The sequence below is a fragment of the Lampetra planeri genome, unplaced genomic scaffold (assembly GCF_965212315.1).
Source record: "Lampetra planeri unplaced genomic scaffold, kcLamPlan1.2.h2 scaffold_298, whole genome shotgun sequence".
In the NCBI taxonomy this organism is placed as follows: domain Eukaryota; kingdom Metazoa; phylum Chordata; class Hyperoartia; order Petromyzontiformes; family Petromyzontidae; genus Lampetra; species Lampetra planeri.
Window position 1 is genome coordinate 1 of NW_027615123.1, and position 12500 is coordinate 12500.

General features: G+C 63.0%; 1 protein-coding gene across 1 annotated transcript in view; it reads left to right on the forward strand.

The window, feature by feature from the left end:
• Positions 1 to 263: 263 nt before the first annotated feature.
• The window catches only part of OSBPL9 (oxysterol binding protein like 9), a gene marked incomplete at its 5' end in the record, with an annotated part of 25592 nt that continues 13355 nt past the window's right edge, over positions 264 to 12500 (forward strand). The window contains 7 exons of the mRNA XM_078623524.1: positions 264 to 440; positions 2803 to 2986; positions 4433 to 4512; positions 5792 to 5907; positions 6984 to 7069; positions 10407 to 10668; positions 10874 to 10961. Of these exons, the coding sequence (XP_078479650.1) occupies positions 264 to 440; positions 2803 to 2986; positions 4433 to 4512; positions 5792 to 5907; positions 6984 to 7069; positions 10407 to 10668; positions 10874 to 10961 (993 nt within the window). The remainder of the gene's footprint in view (positions 441 to 2802; positions 2987 to 4432; positions 4513 to 5791; positions 5908 to 6983; positions 7070 to 10406; positions 10669 to 10873; positions 10962 to 12500) is intronic.

Genomic DNA, 12500 nt, shown 5'->3' on the forward strand with positions numbered 1-12500 from the left:
ACCGCCCCCCACCGCCCCCCCACCGCCCCCCACCGCCCCCCACCGCCCCCCCACCGCCCCCCACCGCCCCCCACCGCCCCCCACACCGCCCCCCCCACCGCCCCCCCACCGCCCCCCACCGCCCCCCCCACCGCCCCCCACCGCCCCCCACCGCCCCCCACCGCCCCCCCGCCCCCCCCACCGCCCCCACCGCCCCACCGCCCCCCACCGCCCCCCACCGCCCCCCACCGCCCCCCACCGCCCCCCACCGCCGTGTGCCGCAGGTTCCCACGGCACCGCCGGCGAGCGGCAGGCGGGCGGAGGGACGGCGTCGGCGGAGTCGCGCCCCACCACCCTCGACGTGTCCTCCCCCGCGGCACCGTCGCTCGGCATCGCCAAGTCGCCGCCGGCGCCGCCGCCGCCGCACGCCGGCGGCTCCGGCAACGGGGAGGACGGCTCCGGTACGGCCACGGCGGGGAGCGGCGGTGCAGCGGTTAGCGCTGCGAGTTCGACTCCCGCTCGTCGGCCAACGCCGGTGGCGATTATTCCCGAACCGGTCCTGGGCCTCCTCCTCCCCTCTAGGTGGACTCGGCCTCAAATGACTAGCTGGTGCGGTGCGTGGTGAACATCGCCACTGGGGAGACAAAGGCGGCCGGGCGTGGTGCTGGCCCAACCACCCCCTCGTATGCCACAGCGCCGACTTTCATAGGTGCTCGCTAACAGCACTTGCCCCAACAGTCTGTTAGAGGCTACACGGGGGATCTTTGTCGTTTTGTGCTGTGCGGAGCGGTGGTGCAGTGGTTAGCGCTACTCTGCAGTGCTCCCAGCCCCCGGCTACTCGAGTTTGATTGCCTCCTTTCAAGCGCTCACCACGTCCTCACCACCACCTCACCACCTCCTCACTACCACCTCACCACGTCCTCACCAGGTCCTCACCACCACCTCACCAGGTCCTCACCGCGACCTCACCACCACCTCACCACCTCCTCGCCACGACCTCACCACGTCCTCACTAGGTCCTCACCACCACCTCACCAGGTCCTCACCGCGACCTCACCACCACCTCACCACCACCTCACCACCACCTCACCACGACCTCACCACAACCTCACCACGTCCTCACCACCACCTCACCACGACCTCACCACGACCTCACCACGACCTCACCACGACCTCACCACGTCCTCACCACCACCTCACCACGACCTCACCACGTCCTCACCACGTCCTCACCACCACCTCACCACCACCTCACCACCACCTCACTACCAGCTCACCACGTCCTCACCACCACCCCCTCACCACGTCCTCACCACGTCTCACCACGTCCTCACCACGTCCTCACCACCACCTCACCACCACCTCACTACCAGCTCACCACGTCCTCACCACCACCTCACCACGTCCTCACCACGTCCTCACCACCACCTCACCACGTCCTCACCACGTCCTCACCACCACCTCACCACCACCTCACCACCACCTCACCACCACCTCACTACCAGCTCACCACGTCCTCACCACCACCTCACCACCACCTCACCACGACCTCACCACGTCCTCACCATGTCCTCACCACCACCTCACCACCACCTCACCACCACCTCACTACCAGCTCACCACGTCCTCACCACCACCTCACCACCACCTCACCACCACCTCACCACCACCTCACCACGTCCTCACCACCACCTCACCACGTCCTCACCACGTCCTCACCACGTCCTCACCACATCCTCACCACCACCTCACCACCACCTCACCACCACCTCACTACCAGCTCACCACGTCCTCACCACCACCTCACCACGTCCTCACCACGTCCTCACCACGTCCTCACCACCACCTCACCACGACCTCACCACGTCCTCACCACGTCCTCACCACCACCTCACCACCACCTCACCACGACCTCACCACGTCCTCACCACCACCTCACCACCACCTCACTACCAGCTCACCACCACCTCACTACCAGCTCACCACGTCCTCACCACCACCTCACCACCACCTCACCACCACCTCACCACGTCCTCACCACCACCTCACCACGACCTCACCACGTCCTCACCACGTCCTCACCACCACCTCACCACCACCTCACTACCAGCTCACCACGTCCTCACCACCACCTCACCACGTCCTCACCACGTCCTCACCACCACCTCACCACGTCCTCACCACGTCCTCACCACCACCTCACCACCACCTCACCACCACCTCACCACCACCTCACCACCACCTCACCACCACCTCACTACCAGCTCACCACGTCCTCACCACCACCTCACCACGTCCTCACCACGTCCTCACCACCACCTCACCACCACCTCACCACCACCTCACCACGTCCTCACCACGTCCTCACCACCACCTCACCACCACCTCACCACCACCTCACCACCACCTCACCACGTCCTCACCACATCCTCACCACCACCTCACCACCACCTCACCACCACCTCACCACGTCCTCACCACGTCCTCACCACCACCTCACCACCACCTCACCACCACCTCACCACGTCCTCACCACGTCCTCACCACCACCTCACCACCACCTCACCACCACCTCACCACGTCCTCACCACGTCCTCACCACCACCTCACCACCACCTCACCACCACCTCACCACGTCCTCACCACATCCTCACCACCACCTCACCACCACCTCACCACCACCTCACCACGTCCTCACCACGTCCTCACCACCACCTCACCACCACCTCACCACCACCTCACCACGTCCTCACCACGTCCTCACCACCACCTCACCACGGTTTACCGAGTCATTACCGAGTCACCGTCGTCTCCCCATGGCAGGCAGCAGCGGCGGCGGCGGTGACGACGACGACGACGACTTCGAGGAGGAGGCGGCAATCGTGTTGACGTCGCCACGTGACGTCGCCGGAGTCCCACACATCTCCTACTCGAGCAGCGAGGACGAGTTTTACGACGCCAACGACAGCGACGCCAACGACAGCACGTCGCCCAAGCCCCCGCGCACGTGAGTCGCCCTCTCGCTCGCTCAGTCGCTCGCTCACCTCGCTCACTCACTCGCTCACTCGTTCAGTCATTCGCTCGCTCACTTGCTCAGTCATTCGCTCGCTCGCTAACTCACTCGCTCGCTAACTCACTCACTCGCTCACTCACTTGCTGTGTTACGTTTGTTCACTCGCTCACTCATTCACTCGCTCGCTCGCTCGATCACTCGATCAATCAGTCGCTCGCCTCGCTAACTCACTCGCTCGCTCACTCGATCAATCAGTCGCTCGCTCGCTCGCTAACTCACTCGCTCGCTCGCTCACTCGAATCAATCAGTCGCTAACTCGCTTACTCGCTCGCTCACTCACTCACTCACTCTGTTGCATTTGCTCGCTCACTCGCTCGCTCAGTCGTTCGCTCACTCACTCACTCGCTCTGTCACTCACGCTGATACGCTCGCTCACTCGCTCGCTCAGTCGTTCGCTCACTCACTCACTCGCTCTGTCACTCACGCTGATACGCTCGCTCACTCGCTCACTCAGTCGTTCGCTCACTCACTCACTCGCTCTGTCACTCACGCTGATACGCTCGCTCACTCGCTCGCTCAGTCGTTCGCTCACTCACTCACTCGCTCTGTCACTCACGCTGATACGCTCGCTCACTCGCTCGCTCAGTCGTTCGCTCACTCACTCACTCGCTCTGTCACTCACGCTGATACGCTCGCTCACTCGCTCACTCAGTCGTTCGCTCACTCACTCACTCGCTCTGTCACTCACGCTGATACGCTCGCTCACTCACTCGCTCACTCAGTCGTTCGCTCACTCACTCACTCGCTCTGTCACTCACGCTGATACGCTCGCTCACTCGCTCGCTCGCTCACTCACGCTGATACGCTCGCTCACTCACTCGCTCACTCAGTCGTTCGCTCACTCACTCACTCGCTCTGTCACTCATGCAGACACGCTCGCTCACTCGCTCGCCCGCTCACTCACGCTGATACGCTCGCTCACTCGCTCGCTCTGTCACTCATGCAGACACGCTCGCTCACTCGCTCGCCCGCTCACTCACGCTGATACGCTCGCTCACTCGCTCGCTCTGTCACTCATGCAGACACGCTCGCTCACTCGCTCGCTCACTCACGCTGATACGCTCGCTCACTCGCTCGCTCTGTCACTCATGCAGACACGCTCGCTCACTCGCTCGCCCGCTCACTCACGCTGATACGCTCGCTCACTCGCTCGCTCTGTCACTCATGCAGACACGCTCGCTCACTCGCTCGCCCGCTCACTCACGCTGATACGCTCGCTCACTCGCTCGCTCTGTCACTCATGCAGACACGCTCGCTCACTCGCTCGCTCACTCACGCTGATACGCTCGCTCACGGATAATGACGACGACGACGACGATGATGACGATGACGTCTCCTCCACTGCTGCTGCTGCTCTCCGGTCCCCGGTGTGGAACTCAGGTCATTGGGAGCCTCGGGCCTCAAGCACCCCGCCACCACCGAGTCGCTGGTCTCCATCGCCTCGGGCTGCACCAACGACGGTGTGTACCGGGCGGGGGGGTGGGGGGGGGGTGCCGGGGCTTGGACTCAGCGGGCGGTGAGAATGAGTCGTACCACAATGCCGTTCTGTCCCCTGTCGGACTCCGCTGGTCTCCATCGCGTCGGGCTCTACCAACGACGGGGGGGGTGGGGGGTGCCGGGGCTTGGACTCAGCGGGCGGTGAGAATGGGTCGTACCACAATGCCGTTCTGTCCCCTGTCGGACTCCGCTGGTCTCCATCGCGTCGGGCTCTACCAACGACAGGGGGGGTGGGGGGTGCCGGGGCTTGGACTCAGCGGGCGGTGAGAATGGGTCGTACCACAATGCCGTTCTGTCCCCTGTCGGACTCCGCTGGTCTCCATCGCCTCGTGCTCTACCAACGACGGTGTGTACTGTAGGGGGGTGGGGGGTGCCGGGGCTTGGACTCAGCGGGCGGTGAGAATGGGTCGTACCACAATGCCGTTCTGTCCCCTGTCGGACTCCGCTGGTCTCCATCGCGTCGGGCTCTACCAACGACGGGGGGGGGTGGGGGGTGCCGGGGCTTGGACTCAGCGGGCGGTGAGAATGGGTTGTACCACAATGCAGTTCTGTCCCCTGTCGGACTCCGCTTCCTCCTCACCTCCGTTGCCATCTACCTGCCTGCGCTCGAAACGAATTCTCGTTTGACGCGGGAATCTTTGGCGGTCGATCGTTGGCCGTTCGATAAATCCACGGCGGCGCATCCTGGTCGTCGCTTTCGTCAGGAGTGGAACGGATGTGTTCCGGCCTGGCTCGGCGTGGGTGCGGTAACTTCTGCAGCATTGCCAGACGCTCCTGCGTCCCCCCGGCCTCCTGGCACGGACGCCCGTCGTCCGACAGTGGAGCGACCAAAGGGTTGTCAACGAGACACGATGGTACCGCGGTCGGTCGCGCGGCGATGATCAGTCACGCGGCGCGCGTGGCAACGCGCGTACGTGGCGACGCGTGTACACGCGACGTGGCGACGCGTGTACACGCGACGTGACGACTCGTGTACACGTGCGTCGCGTGTAAGTGTGTACGTACACGCGTGTATGTGGTGACGTGTGTACGTGCGACGTGACGACTCGTGTGTACGTGGCGACACGTGTACACGCGACGTGGCGACGTGTGTACGTGGCGACACGTGTACACGCGACGTGGCGACGAGTGTACGTGCGACGCGTGTACGTGCGACGTGGCGACGAGTGTACATGCGACGTGCACGTGTGTACGTACACACGCGTGTACACGTGCGTGACGTGCGTGTCGTGCGTGGGGCAGAGCGCTACGACGCGCAGGACGAGAACGACTCTGAGGAGGGGGAGTCGGTGGAGGACCACAAGAGCGTCATCATGCACCTGCTGTCCCAGGTCAAGCTGGGCATGGACCTCACCAAGGTGAGGACCCCACCACCACCACCACCGCCCCCACCACCACAACCCCCACCACCACCGCCCCATCACCACCACCCCCACCACCACCACCCCCACTGCTCCCACCACCCCCACCACCCCCATCACCACCCCCCACCGCCCCAACCACTCCCACCACCCCCAGCACCCCCACCGCTCCCACCGCCCCCACCGCTCCCACCGCTCCCACCACCACCCCCATCACCACCCCCACCACCCCCACCACCACCACCCCCACCACCCCCACCGCTCCCACCACCCCCACCACCCCCACTGCCCCCACCGCTCCCACCACCCCCACCACCCCCACCACCCCCACCGCCCCCACCGCTCCCACCGCCCCCACCACCCCTACCACCCCCACCGCTCCCTGCCCTCCCTTCCCCCTCGCCCCCCAGCCTCCCCCCCCCGCTCCCCCCCTCCACTCCCTCTGCCCCTTCCCTCCCACCCTCTCCCTCCCTCCAGAGGGGACTCGTATTTCCACCAAAGAAGAGACTCACAGAGCCCTGTAGAGATACACAGAGACTCATAGAGACTCATAGAGACTCACAGAGGCTCACAGAGCCCTGTAGAGATACACAGAGTTACACAGAGACTCACAGAGACTCATAGAGACTCAGATAGCCCTATGGAGTTACACAGAGACTCAGAAAGACTCATGGAGCCCTGTGGAGTTGCACAGAGACTCACAGAGCCCTGTAGAGATACACAGAGTTACACAGAGACTCACAGAGACTCGTTGAGACTCACAGAGACTCACAGAGACTCGTTGAGACTCACAGAGGCTCAGAGAGACTCACAGAGACTCACAGAGACTCACAGAGACTCACAGAGACTCACAGAGACTCGTTGAGACTCACAGAGACTCACAGAGGCCTGTAGAGATACACAGAGTTACACAGAGACTCACAGAGACTCGTTGAGACTCACAGAGACTCACAGAGACTCGTTGAGACTCACAGAGGCTCAGAGAGACTCACAGAGACTCACAGAGACTCACAGAGACTCGTTGAGACTCACAGAGACTCACAGAGACTCAGAGAGGCCCGTCCTGCGAGCAGGTGGTGCTGCCTACCTTCATCCTGGAGCGGCGCTCGCTGCTGGAGATGTACGCCGACTTCTTCGCTCACCCCGACCTCTTCGTCAGGTGAGCAGCTCCCACGCTCACCGCCACACTCACCACCACACTCACCACCACACTCACCGCCACACTCACCACCACACTCACCGCCACACTCACCGCCACACTCACCACCACACTCACCACCACGCTCGCCACCACACTCACCGCCACACTCACCACCACACTCACCGCCACACCTCACCGCCACACTCACCACCACACTCACCACCACGCTCGCCGCCACACTCACCACCACACTCACCACCACACTCACCACCACACTCACCGCCACACTCACCGCCACACTCACCGCCACACTCACCGCCACACTCACCGCCACACTCACCACCACACTCACCGCCACACTCACCACCACACTCACCACCACACTCACCGCCACACTCACCTCCACGCTCACCACCACACTCACCTCCACCTCACCACCACACTCACCACCACACTCACCGCCACACTCACCGCCACACTCACCACCACACTCACCACGACACTCACCACCACACTCACCTCCACACTCACCTCCACACTCACCTCCACACTCACCGCCACACTCACCGCCACACTCACCACCACACTCACCACCACACTCACCACCACACTCACCGCCACACTCACCGCCACACTCACCGCCACACTCGCCACCCACACTCGCCACCACACTCACCACCACACTCACCACCACACTCACCGCCACACTCACCACCACGCTCACCACCACGCTCACCACCACACTCACCACCACACTCACCACCACACTCACCTCCACACTCACCTCCACACTCACCGCCACACTCACCACGACACTCACCTCCACACTCACCACCACACTCACCACCACACTCACCACCACACTCACCGCCACGCTCACCGCCACGCTCACCGCCACGCTCACCTCCACACTCGCCGCCACACTCACCGCCACACTCACCGCCACACTCACCTCCACACTCGCCACCACACTCGCCGCCACACTCGCCGCCACACTCGCCACACTCACCACACTCACCACACTCACCTCCACACTCACCACCACACTCGCCGCCACACTCGCCGCCACACTCACCGCCACACTCACCTCCACACTCACCGCCACACTCACCTCCACACTCACCACCACACTCGCCGCCACACTCACCGCCACACTCACCACCACACTCACCTCCACACTCACCGCCACACTCACCACCACACTCGCCGCCACACTCACCACCACACTCACCACCACACTCGCCGCCACACTCACCACCACACTCACCGCCACACTCACCACCACACTCGCCGCCACACTCACCGCCACACTCACCTCCACACTCACCTCCACACTCGCCGCCACACTCGCCTCCACACTCACCACCACACTCGCCGCCACACTCACCGCCACACTCACCATCACACTCACCTCCACACTCACCGCCACACTCACCGCCACACTCACCACCACACTCGCCGCCACACTCACCACCACACTCACCACCACACTCGCCGCCACACTCACCACCACACTCACCACCACACTCACCACCACACTCGCCGCCACACTCACCGCCACACTCACCTCCACACTCACCTCCACACTCGCCGCCACACTCACCTCCACACTCACCTCCACACTCACCACCACACTCGCTGCCACACTCACCTCCACACTCGCCACCACACTCACCTCCACACTCACCGCCACACTTACCACCACACTCACCACCACACTCACCGCCACACTTACCACCACACTCACCTCCACACTCACCACCACACTCACCACCACACTCGCCGCCACACTCACCACCACACTCACCGCCACACTCACCTCCACACTCACCGCCACACTCACCTCCACACTCACCACCACACTCACCACCACACTCACCGCCACACTCACCGCCACACTCACCTCCACACTCACCGCCACACTCACCGCCACACTCACCGCAACACTCACCACCACACTCACCTCCACACTCACCTCCACACTCACCGCCACACTCACCGCCACACTCACCGCCACACTCACCGCCACACTCACCGCCACACTCACCGCCACACTCACCGCCACACTCACCGCCACACTCACCGCCACACTCACCGCCACACTCACCGCCACGCTCACCACCACGCTCACCACCACACTCACCGCCACACTCACCGCCACGCTCACCACCACGCTCACCACCACGCTCACCACCACACTCACCACCACACTCACCACCACACTCACCACACTCACCACACTCACCTCCACACTCACCACTACACTCACCACACTCACCTCCACACTCACCACCACGCTCACCACCACACTCACCACCACACTCACCGCCACACTCACCGCCACACTCACCGCCACACTCACCACACTCACCTCCACACTCACCGCCACGCTCGCCGCCACACTCACCGCAACACTCACCACCACACTCACCTCCACACTCACCTCCACACTCACCGCCACACTCACCGCCACACTCACCGCCACACTCACCGCCACACTCACCGCCACACTCACCGCCACACTCACCGCCACACTCACCGCCACACTCACCGCCACACTCACCGCCACACTCACCGCCACGCTCACCACCACGCTCACCACCACACTCACCGCCACACTCACCGCCACGCTCACCACCACGCTCACCACCACGCTCACCACCACACTCACCACCACACTCACCACCACACTCACCACACTCACCACACTCACCTCCACACTCACCACTACACTCACCACACTCACCTCCACACTCACCACCACGCTCACCACCACACTCACCACCACACTCACCGCCACACTCACCGCCACACTCACCGCCACACTCACCACACTCACCTCCACACTCACCGCCACGCTCGCCGCCACACTCACCACCACACTTACCACACTCACCACACTCACCTCCACACTCACCGCCACACTCACCTCCACACTCACCTCCACACTCACCTCCACACTCACCTCCACACTCGCCGCCACACTCGCCGCCACGCTCGCCGCCACACTCACCACCACACTTACCACCACACTCACGACCACCACACTCACCGCCACACTCACCACACTCACCACACTCACCACACTCACCACCACACTCACCACCACACCCACCACCACACTCACCTCCACACTCACCACCACACTCACCACCACACTCACCGCCACACTCACCACCACACTCACCACCACACTCACCACCACACTCACCGCCACGCTCACCACCACGCTCACCACCACGCTCACCACCACACTCACCAGCACACCCACCACCACACTCGCCCTGCGTCTCCCCACGTCCCCTAATGTCACCCTACACGTGTGTCCCCCCCCCCCCCCCCCCGCGTCTCCCAGCGTGGCGGGCGGCGTGGACGCGCGCGAGCGCATGGTGGGCGTCGTGCGCTGGTACCTCTCCTCGTTCCACGCCGGTCGCAAGGGGTCCGTCGCCAAGAAGCCGTACAACCCCATCCTGGGCGAGACGTTTCACTGTCACTGGACCGTGTCCGACCACCACCACCACCAGCAGCAGCAGCACCAGCACCAGCAGCAGCAGCAGCAGCACCAGCAGCACGAGGTCGTGGCGGCCGTGCCGGCAGCCCCAGCGGAAGAGACCAGCGTCAGTGCCCCCACCACACCCGCCACCACTCCCCCCCCCACCACTCCTCCACCACTACTACTCCCCCCCCCCCCCCACCACTCCCCCCCCACCAACACTCCCCCCCCCACCACCACTACTCCTTCCACCACTACCTTCACCCCACCACTACCTCCCCCCACCGCCACACTCACCGTCCTCACCGCGTGATGTCCCCTCCCTCCAGCAGGAGCTGGCGACGGACGGGCCGGTCCCGTGGGCGACCACGGGCAGCGTGACGTTCGTTGCCGAGCAGGTGTCGCACCACCCGCCCAGTGAGTCGCACGCCGGTCACTCAAGGGGCGCCCACGGTGGCCAGGAGATGTCGGCTACCTCGCCTGGTCTACAGGAGGTCACGACTCTCTCTCTCATCATCATCATCACGGTGGCTAGGAGATGTTGGCTACCTCGCCTGGTGTGCAGGAGGTCACGACTCTCTCTCTCATCATCATCATCACGGTGGCTAGGAGATGTTGGCTACCTCGCCTGGTGTGCAGGAGGTCACGACTCTCTCTCTCTCTCATCATCACGGTGGCCAGGAGATGTTGGCTACCTCGCCTGGTGCACAGGAGGTCACGACTCTCTCTCTCTCTCTCTCATCATCATCATCACGGTGGCTAGGAGATGTTGGCTACCTCGCCTGGTGTGCAGGAGGTCACGACTCTCTCTCTCTCATCATCATCATCATCACGCTGGCCAGGAGATGTTGGCTACCTCGCCTGGTGCACAGGAGGTCACGACTCTCTCTCTCTCATCATCATCATCACGGTGGCTAGGAGATGTTGGCTACCTCGCCTGGTGCACAGGAGGTCACGACTCTCTCTCTCTCTCATCATCATCATCATCACGCTGGCTAGGAGATGTTGACTACCTCGCCTGGTGCGCAGGAGGTCACGACTCTCTCTCTCTCATCATCATCATCACGGTGGCTAGGAGATGTCGGCTACCTCGCCTGGTGTGCAGGAGGTCACGACTCTCTCTCTCTCATCATCATCATCATCATCACGGTGGCTAGGAGATGTTGACTACCTCGCCTGGTGTGCTGGAGGTCACGACTCTCTCTCTCTCATCATCATCATCACGGTGGCCAGGAGATGTTGACTACCTCGCCTGGTGTACAGGAGGTCACGACTCTCTCTCTCATCATCATCATCATGGTGGCCAGGAGATGTCGACTACCTCGCCTGGTGTACAGGAGGTCACGACTCTCTCTCTCATCATCATCATCACGGTGGCTAGGAGATGTCGGCTACCTCGCCTGGTGCGCAGGAGGTCACGACTCTCTCTCTCATCATCATCACGGTGGCCAGGAGATGTCGACTACCTCGCCTGGTGTACAGGAGGTCACGACTCTCTCTCTCATCATCATCATCACTGTGGCTAGGAGATGTTGACTACCTCGCCTGGTGTACAGGAGGTCACGACTCTCTCTCTCTCTCATCATCATCATCATCACGGTGGCTAGGAGATGTTGGCTACCTCGCCTGGTCTACAGGAGGTCACGACTCTCTCTCTCATCATCATCATCACGGTGGCTAGGAGATGTTGGCTACCTCGCCTGGTCTACAGGAGGTCACGACTCTCTCTCTCTCATCATCATCATCATCATCACGCTGGCTTGGAGATGTTGGCTACCTCGCCTGGTCTACAGGAGGTCACGGCTCTCTCTCTCTCATCATCACCATCACGGTGGCTAGAAGATGTTGACTACCTCGCCTGGTCTACAGGAGGTCACGACTCTCTCTCTCTCTCTATCATCATCATCACGGTGGCTAGGAGATGTTGACTACCTCGCCTGGTGTGCAGGAGGTCAC